The 18,156-nt window shown below is 37.0% G+C and overlaps 1 protein-coding gene across 1 annotated transcript in view; it reads left to right on the forward strand.

Moving 5' to 3' along the window:
- The window catches only part of mTor (serine/threonine-protein kinase Tor), a 704,297-nt gene that overhangs the window by 531,681 nt on the left and 154,460 nt on the right, over nucleotides 1-18,156 (forward strand). The window contains exon 41 of the mRNA XM_090387576.1: nucleotides 17,900-18,091. Coding sequence (XP_090243702.1) covers nucleotides 17,900-18,091 — 192 coding nt within the window. The remainder of the gene's footprint in view (nucleotides 1-17,899; nucleotides 18,092-18,156) is intronic.

The raw sequence follows: 18,156 nt of genomic DNA on the forward strand, positions 1-18,156 counted from the left end.
CCTATGTTAACCCGCGGTGCTTTCATAGATAATTTTTCTCCATAGTTACTTTATTTAAAATTCATTTTCATCATGTTTATCCCCTCTGTGACAGTATAGTGGTTTTGCCACTTGTCACTCATATGGAAAGGTCTGTGTTTGAGTACCTCATAGAATGGAAGAATTTTGAAGTTCTCTTCAGTCAGAGCTGTAGTTAGCCAATCTCAGGAAGTAGCAGTCTAGTTCCTTCAGTGAGTTATTTCAAGTGTTTCAGCCAGCACAACGTGCAAACCTATGTGCACCTTACAGATGCCCACTGTCTTGCAATTAATATCTGGTCACCTGGATATCTACAAAAATAACCTTTATTTACAGGAAAACTAATAGCATGTGCTAAAATCTTTAGCCTTTATGACTGCCTGTAGTCTCTGCAGAACATTCTTCACCAATTTTTTGTAAATATCTTTTGATATTTTCTGCCATTCAGTCTTCAAAGTGGTGATCTTAGCCCCGTTTTTTTGGGGCACTCTCTCCTCTCCTCACATGCCCCCAGTTGGATTAAAGTAGTGAAGTCATGGCATTAGGCGGGCCAGTCCAATTTTTTGATGCTTATGTCCTCAAACTGGTCTGTCCCAACATGAACAGTATAATATGAAGTGTTGTCCTGATGATGGACCTTCCCAGACATACTTCCACAACATAGGTAATGCATTATTGGCCATGATATGCATATCAAATGAAACAGTAAAACAAACAACTGATTCCATTACTTAAAATATTTACTTAGCATTGCACTGTAATACAATTACAGTATGAATGTCCATTTGAATTTTGTGAATATAAGGCATTATTTACATGATGGTTGGTTTATTATTTATGGTTTTCCTTTTTAATTAATGGATTTAATTATTATTTATGCTCTCCTTCTTTTAAATAATGGAATCAGTTGTTTATTTTATTGTGTTTTTTGATATGCAGATTTATTTGGTTTCTTTTCATTAATTCTGTTTGATTCATTTAGGCATCCTCAGTATCTATCTAGATTAAAGTACAGTTTACCCAGAGTTGGAAATGGCTGCGGCCAGAGAATATGTATAAGAATGTCTGTTCATTTGGGATTTTTCTGTTTTGCCTATCATTTTCACTGATGAGGACCTAAATAACATCTGAAATAATTGTATTACCAGTGTCAGTAGCCAACAGTTCACAATCTGATTATTTGGTGTTCCTGATTTCAAATTAGTGGGCATCTTTGTTATTAATAGTGGCCAGTGATGCAAGGAAACAAGCTTATATGGCATCAACCAAAAAAAAAAAAAAAAAATCACACTGCCCACCTCATCTATCCATCTCCTGTAATAATGTATCTAATTCTCTATTAAATTTATTAAAACTATCCACAACCAGATGGTAGGCTGAAAGCAAATTTTTGTACATTAATCCTGTCCAAGAGAGTAGGAATACTCTGACAAATTAGTCAAGTTGCTCTTCTTCACCCTTTCCAAGAGATCCACATCTTGAGGTTAGGCAAGCAAAGGCAGATTACAAGAAATCTTTGGCAAAGGATGCAAAGAAAAACAAGGATGCCCTCTTATTATGGCTAAGGGTTTGCTTACTTCCTTTGCCACCTCCTTTAGTATAACTGGATAGATCCCATCCACCCCAGATGCCTTTCTTTTGCGACAAAGTGCTGGTAAGACAATGCTGTCAGTTTTTTGGGAGCAGCATGGTGTAATACCAACATTATCTTCAAAAGGGCTGTACTATGATGGCGAAGTATTATTCCAATCTCCTCATAAAGTTACTACCATAGTTAGGTGCATTTTGGCCTTGTTTCCCTTGCACTGTAAAGCCTATAAACAAACAAATATCATAAAGCTACATGCTGCTATAAAAGAAAGAACACTGGGAAACTGTCAAACTCAACAGTGTGGGTTTGAAATATTGCTACATTCTGCTTATTCCCCTGACCTTGCACTCTAGGATTTCTTCCTCCTTATTTCCTTCCTTGAAGTCCTTTCTTCATAGAAAACACTTTGCTGCAGATGATGAGGTGATTTCTGCTATCAAGTCATGATTTGAAGGACAGTGAGGGGAGTTTTACAAAACTGGCCTGTGGAAGTGTATTGAGAGGTGGCAAAAATATCTCATTTTGTCTGGTGACTACATTTAAAAACACATGGCATTTGCTTCAAACTTCTATCACAACTACTTCTGAGTGAATACAAATTTTTTTTGAACCCCCCATTACATATTCTTTTTACTGCAGGTTTTCTTTGTTTTCCAATTTCCCCACTCTTATACGTGCATGTGTATTTTCAATGTTGTTTGATATAACTGCTGCTTTTATGCCTAAATTAAGATGGAATTTTTTTCTGTTAATTTATATTTTATGGTTTCTTTACCAACTTAGTATTCCAATGCAGTTTTTAGTTTATATATCCACGTAGCATTCATTATTTAAATTTTTAAAATCCATGTAGTGTTCATTATTTAAATTCTCTCTAAATGTGAGTGAGCTATTTGTTATGATTATAGTGCTGTTCTTTCCTTTCTGAGCAGTATAAAAGTTGCAACAATTCAAATCAGTACCATTTGCCTTAGCTGTCTAATGTTTCAAATGCTGCATTGTCAGTTATGGATCAAGTGCTAAGTTTTCTGGGGAGAATAGATTCATTGCTGACTGTTTTTATTTTATTAGGTCCTGCTTTAGCATAATGGCCCTTTGTTTTTACCACGTCTGTCTGTTTGTTCATCCATCCATATGTAACAATTTGACTCCTCGTGGATGAATTTTCATGAATTCTATATTTGGGCCTTTTAACCCAGCATTGATCGAACTAACCCTGTCATCTATTTGTTTTGTATTTATGGAAAAAGTTTTTAGATTTTTTTTAAATTCTGCTTGCAGTATACCAATATATCATTTCTGAATTGAGGTCCATCATTAATTTTTATAAGTTTTTATTTTTTAATAAGAAAATTAAATATTTAAAAATGCTGTTTTTCACATGTTATTTTAAAAAAAAATGTGAAAAAAAAGTTACAACCATGAAATATAAACATGAAATTAATAGTCTCTTCCATTTTACAGTACGGACAATGGTCTGTACCATAAAATTGAAGAGACTATTAATTTTATGTTTATATTTTATGGAAGAAACTATTAATTACATGTTTATATTTTATTGAAGGGACATTATGCCTGTGATGTTTTTAATTTTTGTAATTCTTAAAATTAAAAACCAAAAACATTACAGCCACCATAAAATATAAACAGGAATTTATTGGACACTTCAGTTTCAAAGTTGATTTTGTCAACTCTGAAAATGAATTCATTTTATATCAATTCAATTTAAGCCTGCTTAAAGTTAACACTATGGATTTTTTATTATTATTATTTTTTTCTTTTTTTATGAAAATCCCAAACACGAGAGGTATTAGAACTTATAGTAGTTAGTACCATGCTTGGGTTGGAGATTGAGAAGATGAGAAAAGATATTTGTTCGAATTAGACTTGAACTTCTGTAGACTAATTTTCAAGAAAGACATGAAAGAAGGTTGTTCCTGAAAACAGCAGCTGAATGAATAAACAAGGAAGATGAAAAGTTAGTTCTGTGAGTTTGAAGTTGGACAGTAAATGGATGTTGGCTGGTGGCGGCACATGTTCAGACTGTTTTGAAAGAGAGAGTGGGAATTATAGAAGCCAATTCAGAAGAACAGTGCCCATGGAAGTATCTGTAGAAAAGGCATGCAGCAGAAACATTATGTCTATGAGACAGCGAGTGAAGAGACTCTGTTAGAGATGAGTCATTAAACAACATAACTGCCCTCTTTTGAATGGAATCTAGAACCCTAAGAGAGGTTTTGTGGGAACCGCTCCAGATGTGGGAACAATATTCCATGGTAGGGCAGATTTGTGATTTGAACAGAGTGAATAGCTGTTTGGAAGAAAAGTAATGCCGAGAGCGAAAGAGAAAACGAAGTTTTTTAGATGCAGACGAAGCAATATTTGTAATGTGCTTGTGCCAGGAGAGATTAGAAGTCAGGGTAATCCCCAAAAGAGATATATCAACTTGCTTAGAAATCAGAGTGTCACCAAAGATAAGCATAACAGCAGAAGAATCCTTTTTTCGAGATATAAGACAAGACTGAGTTTTAGAAGGATTGAAATCAACTAAGTTGTCTTTGCCCCACTGGAGATCAGCATTTAAGGAATTGGTAGCGGATATTCAAGAAGTTGAAGCTGATTGAGCAGGGCAAGGTGTCTAAAAATAGAAAGTGGAATGCAATAAGCTTTCATCGGCAAAACTATGGATAGGATTTCCAGTCAATGGAAGAAAGTCATTAATATACAAGAGGAAAAGAGTGTTTGGAAAGAACTGAACCTTGGGGGACACCAGCATTAGTGGAGAAGTTAGAAGACAGAGAACCATCTATCATCACCCTCAGTGAACGATCAGAGAGAAAACCAGATAACCAATTACAAAAAACAGTTGGCAAACCATAAGATGGAAGCTTGTTTAGAAAACCCTTATGCCAAACATGATCGAAAGCCTTTGAGATGTCAAGAGCAACTGCTTGTGTTTCACCGAACTTTTCCATTGAATTTGTCTATACATGGGTAACATAAGCCAGAATATCACCAGTGGATCAACACTGATGGAATCCATACTGGTGATCATTGATCAGACGGAAGGTTTCTAGGTAGTTTAAGAGTTGGTAGTTAATTGATTTTTCCATTACTTTATAAAGAGTAGAGGTAATTGCAATGGGAAAATAATTGGATGGGAGGGATTTGTTACCCTTTTTAGGAACTGGCTGGATATGAGTAAATTTCCAAGCACAAGGACAAATACCTTTGGAATATGAAAGTGAAAAGGGCAGCAAAGAACAGGAGTAAGTTCAGGAGTATAAGTTTAGAGAACAAGTGGAGAAATACCATCAGGACCTGGAGCTTTCTTGGCATCAAGATTCGTCAAAATCCTTCTGACATCCTTTTGACGGAAGACCACAGGAGGCATTGAATGGAGCATGATGGAAATGGTGGGAGGTGTTTTACCAAGATCATTAATATATGAGTTGGAAGAAAAATAGGATGCTAGCAGGTCAGCTTTGTCCTTGACCGAAGTGACAACAGAACCATCTGGTTTTGACAGAGGTGGGAGCAGAGATGGGCAGAAGTTGTGGCTGATAGCTTTGGTAAGACATCAGAATGCTCAGCTACCACCAGGGCAAGAAGCAAGTTTTCTACTCTTAGCCTGTTCAAAATCTAGTTTGGACTGATTAATAACTGCTTTACAATTGTTGCGAGCTTTGGTGTAGGCAGAAAATGAAACTGAAGAATTGGAAACAAGCCAATTACAATATGCAACATTCTTCTCCTGAACGGCCTTAGCATATTTATTGGAAAACCAAGGTTTAGATAAAGGACGAGATTTTAAAGTGGAGTGTGGATAAAGGATTCCATTCCTACAAGAATAATTTCACTGACACAATCTGAGCTAACATTGACATCAGGAGTTTTGAAACAGTAGTCTAACCGAGGAAAAGAAGAAAAGAAATCTCGCAGGTCATCCCATTTTTCATTCTTGTAATGCCAAACAACACGGGGTTGGGAATAGTCATGAGATAAAGGCTCCATCTGAGGTGCCTAAAAGACCACTCACTTCGACCTTGTACTTAAAAGGGTTGTTTGTGAGAAAAAGATCAAGCGTGTTGGCTGTATCGTTAGGATTGTCTGGTATTCTTGTAGGTAAATGAACAATCTGTGTAAGGTCATTAGTAATTGCAAAAACCTCAGCATCTGGGTCGGTGTGACTAGAAAACGGAAGCCAGCTGGAGTTGTGAACATTACACCAAGGAAAATTACCTCACTGCTAGGAAAGTTGGACTGGAGAAAGTCAAGTTGCAAAGAGAGGAAGTAGAAGAGCTCCAAGTGATTAGTGGAGTTGGGAAACAGTAGAGACAACAGGTGAATTTGACACAATGAGGTAAAGAGATTTTAAGCCAGAGATCGAAAAGAGGAGATTCCAAATTACCAAGTCTCTGACAGGGAATATCAGAATGGACATAAGCGCAAGTACCACGTTTGAGGCGAAAAGAAATTATACAGCGAATAATTTGGGCAACTGAGATGAGCAATAGTTGAATCAGCTGATAACTGAGATTCTGTCAGAAAAAGTACATGGGGTTTGGCAGACTGCAAGTGGAAATGGACATCGTTGAGATTAGAATTGAAACCATGTATATCTGTGAAATGAATTAGGAAGTCCTTGGGAGGTTTAGATCTTTTCGCAGATAAGCTTACTCTATTAGTTTGACAATTCATGGTATATTCAATAGTAAGAAAAAGTGGGGGGGAACACACGTGTCCCCCCACTGTATGAGGTAATGAAATTTTGCGGCCGATATCTTTAGTAAGAGACCAGAATGCTCGGCTACCATCAAGTATTCAGCAGTATTTCTTAATACAAAATATTCAAATTCTGCAACAGATTACAATTGTATCTTAAGATTTACCCTAACTTCTTGCCTTATTGTAATATGCTTTTTACTTGCATTACTCTAGTTCTTACATTCTTCAGTACTCAAACTGCAGTTGAAGATATTATCCATAATATATTGGCGCATTATGGCCACAGATGGTGCATTTCCTTGAACTAGAGTGGCATGGACACTAATTTTCTTTTAATCCATTAGGTTTTATTTGTTGTTATTTCTAGGAAATGGATCAAAACTAATAATGATGTCTTCTTCTTTTAGGAAACAAATGAACTAAAATGGCACTCATTCAACTAAATTATTGTTGGTAGATCTGTCAGGTTCTTTCATGTAATTACTCTGTCAAAATGTAAAATATTGTTTCAAAAACACCCTTATTAAAACTAAATATATATTAGCATTAGCAAAGGCAAACGATGCAAGAAAGCAAGCTTGTATAGCATCAGCCAAAAAAAAAAAAATCTTCTAATTTCACCCAAAAGTTTGTCTAGAATCTGTTTGCCTTGAATCTGTTTAAGCTATCAACTTTTACATTTCTACAGCAATCAACGACCTGCTGGCTAAAGGCAAACTTCCACACATCTATCCTACCATTGTCTTTCCTCAATTTGAATTTATGCCCTCTCAGGCGATTATTCTGATCAAGAGGAAGAATCCCATCAGCATTGAGCATGCTCAAACCATTCAAGACTTTATACACCTCAATCAGATCACCTTGCAGATGCCTAGTCTTCAGACACTCCAATTTGCAAAATTTAAGCCTTCCTTCGTAAGAGCAACCCTTTGTTCCATTCCCTAATCTTCTTGCCCTTCTCTTCACTCCCTCCAGCAGCTCTAAATCCCTCCTAAAATGAGGCTTCCAGACCTCTTTATGGTACTCAAGGTGTGGCCTGACCATTACCTTATACAAGGGGATAATGACCTCCTTAACCCTGCTAGAAAAATTCTTGTATATCATTGACAAGACACCATGAACTACTCTTGCAGACCATCTCCACTGCTCAGAAACCTTCATATCTGCGTACACAATTACCCCCAGGTCCTTTTCATTCTCTACCACTGTCAGTGTAGGACCACACAGTTGATACATTACTCTGGAGTTACTGCTTCCCATATGCAGTACTTTACATTTGTCAATTGTAAAGTACTGCATGTGTCAACAAAACTTCAGTTGCTACCTCTGGGCCCATCTGCTCAACTTTTCTAGATCCTGTTGCAACAGTGTATTGTCATTAGTGTCATTAAGAACCCTGCCAACTTTCGTATTGTCTGCAAACTTGGACATTAAGCCTGATATACCATCATCAGTATCATTAATAAATACAGAAAACAACAATAGACCCAACACTGAACCCTGAGGGACTCCACTGATAACATTAGTCCACGAAGAGCAGTGTCCATTGATTACCACCTCTGTCTTCTCCCACTTAACCATCCCTTTATCCATAGTGGCAATTTGCCTCCAATGCCACACTGCTCCAATTTGTGCAGCAGTCTTCCATGTGCAACATTATCAAAAGTTTTTCTAAGATCCAAATATGATATCAAAGTTATTCCCTGCATCCAGTTCCTTTTGGACCACATCATAGTATCCAATCAAATTGGTCAGTCAAGACTTCCCCTTAACCATGCTGTGTCCGAGCTATAACTGCAGTCTTGTCTAGATGATCCTGCCGTGCTTCTTTAACCAGTGCCTCTATTAAAATCCCTGGAACAGAATTTAACTAACAGATCTGTAATTACTTGTGTCATCCTTTGATCCTCCTTTGTGAATTGGGGTCACATTTGCAAATCTCCATTCCATGGGTACCTCCCCTTAGCCCAAGGAAGCTCTCATAATTATGGCTAAGGATTTGCTTACTTCCTTTGCTGTCTCCTTTAATATAACTGGATAGATCCCATCCACCCCAGGTGCCTTTCTTATGTTTATCTTCAATTTCTCCTCCACTTTGCTTTCATTTATTACAAAATCATTTAGCTCACTACCAGAGTTTAATTCACCTCTGGCATTCCCCTCTCTGAATAACTCCTCATGTGTGAATGTAGATGCAAACTACTCATTTAGTTTGTTAGCTACCTGAGCAGGATTATCAACAGTTGAACCATTGATATCCGGGGTGCCTCCGTAGCCATGTGGGCAGGAGCATTAGTGCGTAGCACACACTTCTTGATTAGCCTGGGGTTCGAGCTCTTGACCACCAAATGTGGAGGATGCCAAAAGGTCAGGAAATGACCACCGCATATCCCTGGAGCAATATGGCCTTAGTTGCTAATGCTCCTAAAAACCAAACAACAAACAACAATTGATATCCAGTGGACCAATCTGATTCATCCCTTTCCTTCTAGAGTTTACATAAGTAAAGACTCTCTGCTGTTTTTCTGCACCCTTTGCCAAAGATTTCTCGTAATCTGCCTTTGCCTGCCTAACCTCCTTTGTGACTTGGTTACGATTATATTGAGGAAGATAGAAAAGGTTTGTTATTAATCTTCAAAAAAAAAAAGTGCAAAGCTCTTTTGTGATGAAAGTCATCTGGCAGATTTCACATGACATCTGCGTGCTTAAAAAGATTTCTTGAGCCCTTCCAAATTTTATTAAATCAAACCAACAGAAATTCAGCAATTATCATTTATTATTTTGTTGATGAATTATTTATATCTACTGTGATTTCTAGTTTTATTTTTTTTTCTGTCTTCTGCTTGGCTTTTTATAATGTAAACATGATGTACTGCATATGTTAACTAACATTCTTTCTTTTCTTTACTGTTAAGTGATTATTATATTGATATTTTATTTTTAAGCCTTAGGTTTTTCTGATGTCTAGTGTTAAGCTAACAATATTAATAATTTTCAGAATCATTATACTTTTTGACAAATTATTTTTCTGATATATCTACTTGATTTCTGTTTTTATTCATATTCTATCTTCTGCCTGGTCTTTTTTTCACCCCCCCCCCTTTCCCTAATGCATTCTGTCTATATTTCTTGTTGCTTTGTTTGCCATTGGATTTCTGTATCATGTTATTTCATGCATGTTGGCCTTGGCTGACATCAGCAGCTGTCTAAATTATTAGAATTACTATTTACTTTTCAACTTTCAACCACTATCCTCTATCAGTCCCTTAGCACATTTGCATTTTAAATTAATTTTAATTAATTTTTGCTTGGCATGTTCAATAAACAATTACTAAAAATGGAATGATCTAAAATTGCATAATAGAGGTCATTAGTTATGTGCAGCAGCTGATTGAAATGATGTTACACATTGAAGAAATTTTTTTTTTTTATCACAAATTCAGGGTGAAAAAAATAATGTGATTTAAAGGTGAAATATTTTCTATGCATAAAATTACTTGTGAATACCTAGAAATGTGGGCTGAACTCTTCAATAAATTCAAATTTATGGAATGCACTATTTGAAAAAAGTGCTGTAAAGTATTTTGAAAAAGTGAGAAGTACCAAATTTGTGCAAAAGTAGACCACAGATCTCAGAAATTTAAAAATTATCTAGCTTTATGTTTGCTACTCTGGCATATGTGGAAAAGATTGAAAAAATATTTTCTGTAATTTGTGAATCATTCAAAATTATAATTGGCCATACCTCATACTTTGAGTTCTCATATTATTCAGTCTTATCTCATTTTTGAAAGACATTACCTAGTGAAATTAAATGAAGGATGATAAAAGGCACTTCAGACTGCCAGTTTATTTAGTGCAAGTATATTACCAGCAAGTTAAATGGTAGTTTAGGCATGTCCAATGGAGACTATGCAAAAACATGGGTAGGAAACATGCCAGAAATGACTGCACATTAAAGTTATATTAATAAATAAGACTTTTAATAAACTCCAGGCTGCACTAGCACATATCAGAAGTACCTTCATTGAGAGAATGAGTAGCCACTGCCCTTCATTAGAAGCATAGTGGCTTCCATCTTAAAAGCCACACAGCTGACACCTACAGTAATCTAACAATGGAAAAAACTACCTTTGACAAAAGACACACGTCACATTGTGATCCCTTTCATCGCTGGGATAAGCAATAAGATTCACCTGGTCAGCGAAAAAGCACAAAATCAAAATACACAAAATGTCTCTGCTTCCAGAAACATTCAGCAACTCCGCAATCTTGCTTTCCCTCCCTACTCCCCGTCGGAAGGTGAAATTAATCGTTCCACGTATCACACTTTTTGTGATACTTCACCTTCCTCTTTGAAATTAATCATCCCATATGAAATTAATCATCATCAAAGAGGTTTATAAATTTATTGCAAAGAGGTTTGTTTAGGTAAAAATCAAAGAAAGCTGTTCAAAAGGATCTGTGAATGCAGAAGTGATATGCATTTTGGTAAAGTTATCACCTGTGATCTGGCTTTATATTTTGTTGAAACTGGACATTGTTAGAACTTTGGTTAAATCACAATGCTTTCTAGATTGGCACAGGTTAAGGAGACTTTTTAGAGTTTTTATTCATTATGGCTCTCCCCAGTTCTATCAGTAGGTCACAGAAGCTTCTGATTTAACAACAAACTGGTACATGTTTTCAAAACAGTCTTGGCACAGGTACCTACCTTCAGTCCAGTGTAATAGTAATAGTATTCACCATATAGTGCAAGGAAGCCACAGGCTTTTGCTGCACTGGTACAAAAAACAACACCAAGTAGATAAGAAAATATGAATTATATGCTTCCCTCCTCACACAGGTAATCCAATTACCTTTGAATTTATTCAAACTGCCAGCCTCAACCACCTGCAAGCACAGCTTGTTCCAGCAATTTGATGGCTCAAAGAAAACTTCCTACAATGTATTCTAAACCTTAATCCCTGTAATTTGAATTTATGATTCCGAATTCTGGAATTCTTTATAACAGTGAGAATTACACTTTCTTTCATTTTACTAATCCCTCTGAGGTGCCTGGTTGCCAAGCTCTGCAATCCACAGTCATTCTTCATACAGTCGTACTTCTGCTGAAATCACCATTTGAGATTCCCGTCTTTGGACCCTTTCAAGAAGCTCAGTGTCTTTTCAGATGAAGTTTCCATACTTGAACACAGTATTCGAAATGTGGTCTTACAATTGACTTATATAGTGGGATTATGACCTCCCTATCTCTACAGGATAACATCCGATAAATCATCAACAGGACACCACGAGCTTTCATGGCTGCCTGTTTACATAGGTCATCTGCCCGTATTGTAATATAAAACCAATAGGCTCTTCAAGCAGAACTAACACAAACACTCCTACCAGCCAGGCTATCATCAACTATAAGAACTGTCAACGTGTTCCAGAATGTTCCATTCAGATGATCCAGTCATGTTGCTGCCAGAAATAGAAAAATTTCTTATTTGTCTTTGATATCTTCTGTAACATGGGGGATACTCCTTTTGCTTTTGGTTGGGTCTGTACATACAGGGGCCAATTATTTGGACGATGATTAACATCAACAATTACCATACATGGTAACCATATGAACCTTAGTATACTCTGTATTCCCATAGCCCTTTGCAGCATTGCATTATTTCAAATAACAAATAATGTATTTGTTATTATTTATCTTCAATTTGTTTGTGTTTGCTTTTATTTATGTAATTGTTTCTAATGTGTTTTTCACTGGCAAAGTAAACCAGGAATTTTTGAGTTTACAAACTGCCTGATTTATTAATATAATTTTAATGCAGCTATTCATAGCATATTTTCTGTGTGGCTGTGTAGTCTTCATCAGATATGCCTTAACTACCATGTAACTTGCATTGTAACTTGCTAGTAATGAAGTAAATCAACACAGAGTGCGGTGCTTTTTTATCATCCTTCATTCTCAAATTATATTTGAAAAAAACCTTTAATTCATATAAAAGATTTTGTAATTTATAATCTACTATCAGTCATCTACTAATAGCAGGTTATAAAACTATTTATATTTTCTAGAAAAATTTATTTTCCAGGAATATAGTTGTAACACACCACCTTAATTGAAGTATGTATATTCTATCTTGTCTTGTCGATGTTTGTTGGTCAGATGGTTAAAACCATATGGATATAAAAATTGCTAATGCCATTATGCTTTGTAAATTCAATATAAATTTAATGTATAAAGATTTGATTGATCAAGAGATGATTATGACAGAAAGAAGTTCAATAAAATATCATTAAAACCTTTGTATCTTGATTTATTTCATTTCAGGACTGCTTAATTACTCCGCAAATATATTAATGTAATTATTTTACAATATATTAAACTATATTTTCTCTTTTATAAATTTCATTTTTTTTGTCCTAATTTACTTTTAAATTGACTTGGATATTAGATTTTAATAAAAATTTTGTCTCAGTTGTTACTATCAACATGTAGTTACCCTAACTTAAAATAATTCTTTTTGAAATTGTATTGTTATTTTACCTTTTATTTTCAAAATTATGAATTTATATACTTTGTTATAAGTTTAAACTCCCTATGAGCATTTACCTAGTTATGAATTCAACTTATTTCAAATGCAATGCCATCATTGAAGCCCACGAACCTCCCTTACATCTTTGGAGGAAAACATTGCTTTTGATGTATGCCGAAAAATTGCAGTCTTCCCTCTCACCCTAATTGGAGATGTCTGTACAATGCCGAATGGGAGTCATTTTACAACAGTAAACCAAATGAAAACAGACCTGCTGCACTTAGACTTAAAGAACTAACTCAAACGTGAAATATAGAAATCGGCAATATATATCAGGACATGACACCGCCTGATCCACCGTGGACAAATATCCCTGCAATTTACATTGACTATCTCCAACAGTGGGGAAAGAACACCTTTTCTCCCTTCAATATCACAGTTATGTGAAACTCACTCTGCTTCTAATTCACAGGCCTATAAGATCTATACAGGCGGATCAAAAACCGAGACCCAAGTAGGTGCTGTGGCAATCTTTCCATCATTCACCACTTCTGTCTCATTACCTGTAGAATGTAGTATCTTCACTGCTGAGCTTTATTCTATTAACTTGGCTCTACATCACATTACTCAACTTCTAATTCCATCTGCCTTAATATACACTGACTCGCTCAGTGCTGTCCCTGCCATAAATAATAATACTAGTTGTAGTAATAATAGTTGTAGAGCGAATATCATCTTTTAAGGGCACAAAAGGTGATATAGTTGTACACGTTGGCACTAATAATATTAAGAGTAGGAGACCGGCAGAAGTACTTAACAAGTACAGTTCACTGTTGAACAAAAGCCGAGAATTAGGGTTGAATTTGAAAGTGTCTGCAATTCTGCCCAGACACGATAGGAGGGAGTATATAATGAGAGCCTTGTCGATCAATTCGGCCCGGGAAAGATTGTGCAAGGCTCAAGGGGTAGAATTTTTTTCAGCCTGGACTGTACTTGTTAACAGGAGAGATTGCTTCTACAGGGATGGGATACACTTAAATAGAAAGGGTGCAAGAATATTTGCTGATGCTATCGAGGCAGTGTTAGGTGGGTCGGAAAACTGCTAGCTTGGGGGGAGACAAAGACCAATAGATTGACAGTAGCCACTGGCAGAGGTGAAAGAGATTCTTGCACTGCTTCTATTAGAATGAGCAGAAGCCTGAAAAACAAGATGCATGGTATTTCAGAGACTGCTGGGAGCCATTGCGGTACAAGTAAACACATGGGTTGTGTTAGGGTAGCTAAGAATAGAAACAGGTGCAGGTATACTTGCGTGTACACCAATGCTAGGAGTTTAGTAAATAAATTTGATGAATTTGAGGTATTGCTCAAAACATCGAAGGCAGATATTGTTGGGATATCAGAGACGTGGTGTCACACAGATATAAGGGATGCAGAACTGCAATTTGGGGAGTACAACGTCTACAGAAAGGATAGACAGGATAGGAAGGGAGGAGGGGTTATGTTATTAGTTAAGAAACACATAAAAACCAAGGAAGTGAAGCCAGTCGACATCGCTGGACAGTGCAGTGTGGAGTCAGTTTGGTGTGACATAAACATTGGGAGATCAAAATTGAGAGTGAGAGTGTGCTATAGGCCTAATGACTCTGATGAGTATAATAAGGAACTGTACAGGGAAATAGAGTGGGCCAGTAAATCAGAGTGTCTTATAATGGGAGATTTTAATTTCCCATATATTGACTGGAATTTGGGGGCTGGTTACTCACACACTAGCAGGACTTTTGTGGATTTATTGGATGATTGTTTTCTACATCAGCATGTTCGGGAGGCAACTAGAGGGAGTAATATTCTTGATTTGATTATCAGCAGTGATTCTTCATGCATTAAGAATCTGCAGATAAATGAACCACTAGGTGGCAGTGATCACAGTGTGCTGAAGTGGGATTTACTCAAAGAGGTAACTACCATTAGGGGTAAAGGGAAGGGTTATTGCTTCCGTAAAGGCGACTACGATGGACTGAGACAGTATTTAAATTCTATACAGTGGGACCAACTGATGATGTTACCAACAGCAAATTCAAAATGGGAAGCATTCAAAGAACTTATCTTGGAAGCTACTAGGCTTTACATACCAACTAAGAAATATTGTTCAAGGTTTAGGCCAAAATCGATGTCAGATGAACTAATGAGGCATATGGCAGAGAAGAAAAATGCATGGGATACATACAAATTAACACATGACACAGAAGCCTATGATAGATACAAGTTGATATGCAACCAAGTTACAAAGGAGGTTAGGCAGGCGAAGGCAGATTACGAGAAATCCTTGGCAAGGGATGCAAAGAAAAACAGCAAAGAGTTCTTTACTTATGTAAACTCTAGAAGGAAGGGGATGAATCAGATTGGTCCACTTGATATTGATGGGTCAAGTGTTGATGATCCTGCTCAGGTAGCTAACAAACTAAATGACTATTTTGCATCGACATTCACACATGAGGAGTTATTCAGCGAGGGGAATGCCAGAGGTGTATTCAACTCTAGCCGTAAGCTACAGAATCTTGAAATAACTGGGAGTAAAGTGGAGGAGAAACTGTTGAAGATAAACACAAGAAAGGCACCCAGGGTGGATGGGATCTATCCAGTTATATTAAAGGAGGCAGCAAAGGAAGTAAGCAAACCCTTAGCCATAATTATGAGAGCTTCCTTGGACTCAGGGGAGGTACCCATAGACGGGAAATGTGCAAATGTGACCCCAATTCACAAAGGAGGATCAAAGGCTGACACAAGTAATTATAGACCTGTGAGCTTAACTTCTGTTCCAGGAAAATTAATGGAGGCACTGGTTAAAGAAGCACTGCAGGATCATTTAGACAAGACTTCAGTTATAGCTCAGACACAGCATGGTTTTGTTAAGGGGAAGTCTTGCCTGACCAACTTGATTGGATACTATGATGCAGTCACAAAAGAACTGGATGCAGGGAATAACTTTGATATTATATACTTGGATCTTAGAAAGGCTTTTGATACTGTTGCACATGGAAGACTGCTACACAAATTGGAGCAGTGTGACATTGGAGGCAAATTGCTGCTATGGATAAAGGGGTGGTTGAGGGGGAGAAGACAGAGAGTGGTAATCAATGGACACTGCTCATCGTGGACTGATGTTATTAGTGGAGTCCCTCAGGGCTCAGTGTTGGGTCCATTATTGTTTTCTGTATTTATAAATGATATTGATGATGGTATATCGGGCTTAATGTCCAAGTTTGCAGACGATACAAAGGTTGGCAGGGTTGTCAAGGACACTACTGACACTATGCTGCTGCAACAGGATCTGGAAAGGTTGAGCAGATGGGCTGAGAGGTGGCAAATGAAGTTTAACATTGATAAATGTAAAGTACTACACATGGGAAACAGCAACCCCAGAGCAACGTATCAACTCTGTGGTACTACACTGACAGTGGTAGAGAATGAAAGGGACTTGGGGGTGGTTGTGCAGGCAGATATGAAGTTCTCTAAGCAGTGCAGACGGGCTGCAAGAGTAGCTCATGGAGTATTGTCAATGATATTACAGGAATTTTTCCAGCAGGGATAAGGAGGTGATTATTCCATTGTATAAGGCGATGGTCAGGCCACACCTAGAGTACTGTATACAGGTCTGGAGACCTCATTTCAAGAAGGATGTAGAGCTGCTGGAACGAGTACAGAGAAGGGCAACAAGATTAGTGAATGGAACAAAGGGGTGCTCTTACGAAGAAAGGCTTAAGTTTTGCAAATTACAGTGTCTGGAGACTAGGCACCAGCGAGGTGATCTGATAGAGGTGTATAAAGCCTTGAATGGTTTAAGCATGCTCAATGCTGATGGGATTCTTCCTCTAGCTCAGAAAAATCACCTGAGAGGGCATAAATTCAAATTGAGGAAAGACAGATGTAGGATAGACGTGCGGAAATTTGCCTTTAGCCAGTGGGTGGTTGGTTGGTGGAACAGACTTCCATCCCTTGTGGTGGAGGTTGATAGCCTTAATAAGTTTAAGGCTCAGCTGGACAGGTATTTTGAACGAACAGAGGGGTGAAGTGGAAGTGGGTTTTTTTTTTTTTTTTTTTTTGGCTGATGCTGCATAAGCTTGCTTTCTTGCATCAAATGCCTCTACTAATGCTAATGCTAATACCAACTCCTCTCACCCTGTAATAAAACAAATCCATTCTAAATTACTTGTGTGTAATGAGTCAAACCAAACTGTGACATTCTGCTGGATCCCAGGGCATTCTGGGATAGCAGGAAATGAAAGAGCAGATCTTGCTGCCAAACAACCAGATACTTTGCAGACTTTTCAAACTCCATATACTGATTATAAACATATTATCCATAAAGCATGTTACAATAGCTGGTCACTAATCTGGAGAGGTTATTCAGGAAACAAACTATACCAAATAAAACCAGAACCAAAGTGTGGCTCTCCAGCTTCCAGAAAGGCAGACGAGAAGAAACAATTTTAGGAAGGCTCAGGATTTGGCATACTCATCTCACTCACCTGTATCTATTAACTAATGACAACACTCCCCAATGTACATCATGTCAAGTACAACTGACCATTTGCAATTTGTTAGTGGACTGTCCCCACTTTCAAAACATCCGATTAGACACCTTTAAATCAAATGCTAATACACAGTCATCAATAAATTTATTGCAGATTCTGGGAATGATCCTAATAAAAAAGAACTATTTACTTTCCTAAACCGGATAGGAATATATCATAAAATATAGTTTATTTCATATTCACCATTATAAAGACACAATATGGCCCTAGCAGCCTATGTGTTGTTAAACCCAACGACAGCAATACCATCTTCATTTCTTTAAAGTATACATAGCTTATATTAGAAGTTTTTGTTAAATTTGTTCATTTTCTTGACATACCAACTACTAAACGTTTTGTCCACGCCTCCTATAATTTTCAAAATAATCAAATATATTGTTTATTCCTTTAATTTTGGAAAACAATATAATATAAATTTTCTTCTTTTATTGCAGGCATGTCATGCTTGGGCTTATATGAACTATGAAGCAGTTTTGTTCTATAAACATCAAAGAGAACAGAAACTGCAACAAGAGCAGGTCTCTGGAGCAGTGGCTAGTAATGCCCAAATGACACCAGGAGATGTAGCCAACTGGGTTGTTATAGATGGTAGTTCATCATCTGATACTCTCAATCGATTAGGTCTGGTAAGTGTGTATGTATTTAATAGCCTAAATTAATAACTGATTTTATTGTGTATTTTTATATAAAG

Source organism: Mastigoproctus giganteus, chromosome 13 (assembly GCF_048544385.1).
Source record: "Mastigoproctus giganteus isolate SK-2022 chromosome 13, ASM4854438v1, whole genome shotgun sequence".
NCBI lineage: Eukaryota > Metazoa > Arthropoda > Arachnida > Uropygi > Thelyphonidae > Mastigoproctus > Mastigoproctus giganteus.